The sequence below is a fragment of the Penaeus monodon genome, chromosome 27 (assembly GCF_015228065.2).
Source record: "Penaeus monodon isolate SGIC_2016 chromosome 27, NSTDA_Pmon_1, whole genome shotgun sequence".
Classification (NCBI taxonomy): Eukaryota; Metazoa; Arthropoda; class Malacostraca; order Decapoda; family Penaeidae; genus Penaeus; species Penaeus monodon.
The window spans coordinates 18,700,261-18,700,939 of record NC_051412.1 but is presented as its reverse complement, the minus strand read 5'-3'; the positions used below and the strand labels follow the sequence as shown (position 1 = coordinate 18,700,939).

Sequence of the window (679 nt, the reverse complement as noted above, 5' to 3'; positions counted from 1 at the left end):
AACAGATCCCGTTTTAATCTTCACATTTCAAGTCTTGAAAAGTTACTGGGTTATAAAGGTATATTCGTTAAATTACTGTAGTCTTTATTCTTTACACAGGAATTTCGACATTCAAAAGACAATTCATTAGTTTTCTGTGGCCCCTTACACTGATTACTGCACTAGTTGTGTCTGAAAAACTGGTGTGAGCAAACCAGACTATCAGATACAACTAGTAAAGAACCATCGCCACAAGACAGGCCGCAGTCAATGTTTCTTCCCTATCACCAGTTGCGGTAGCGGTGACCGGCATAGTAAGGATAGTAGTGGGGGTAACCGTGATAATATCTGTTGTAGTAGTGAGGGCGACCGCGATAGTTGTAATGAGGTTCAGGTTCGGGTTCAGATTCGACTGATCTCTTGTGGCGGCTGTGGTATCTGTGAGGATAACCATAGTAGTGGTTGTAGCGGTAGGTATTGTAAGGGTAGCGATATCCATGATGGTATCCATAGTGGGGATGACCATGGTTGACTACCTGGTAACTATAACTATTGGATGGATCAGGGTCAGCTGTTGGTTCCGGATTGGGTTCCGGCATGGGGTCAGCTGAGCGTTTAGTGACACCATGGACTTGAGTACTGACGGAGGAGGTGCTGCCACTTGGAAGCTTGACATAGTGATGCCGAGAATAGTAGTTAT

General features: G+C 44.6%; 1 protein-coding gene across 1 annotated transcript in view; it reads right to left on the bottom strand.

Moving 5' to 3' along the window:
* Positions 1-67: 67 nt before the first annotated feature.
* LOC119590361 (uncharacterized histidine-rich protein DDB_G0274557-like) overlaps positions 68-679 on the bottom strand; it is a 1,181-nt gene continuing 569 nt past the window's right edge. The window contains exon 2 of the mRNA XM_037939033.1: positions 68-679. This exon is cut by the window's right edge and continues 109 nt beyond it. Within this exon, the coding sequence (XP_037794961.1) occupies positions 264-679 (416 nt within the window). The 3' untranslated portion in view covers positions 68-263.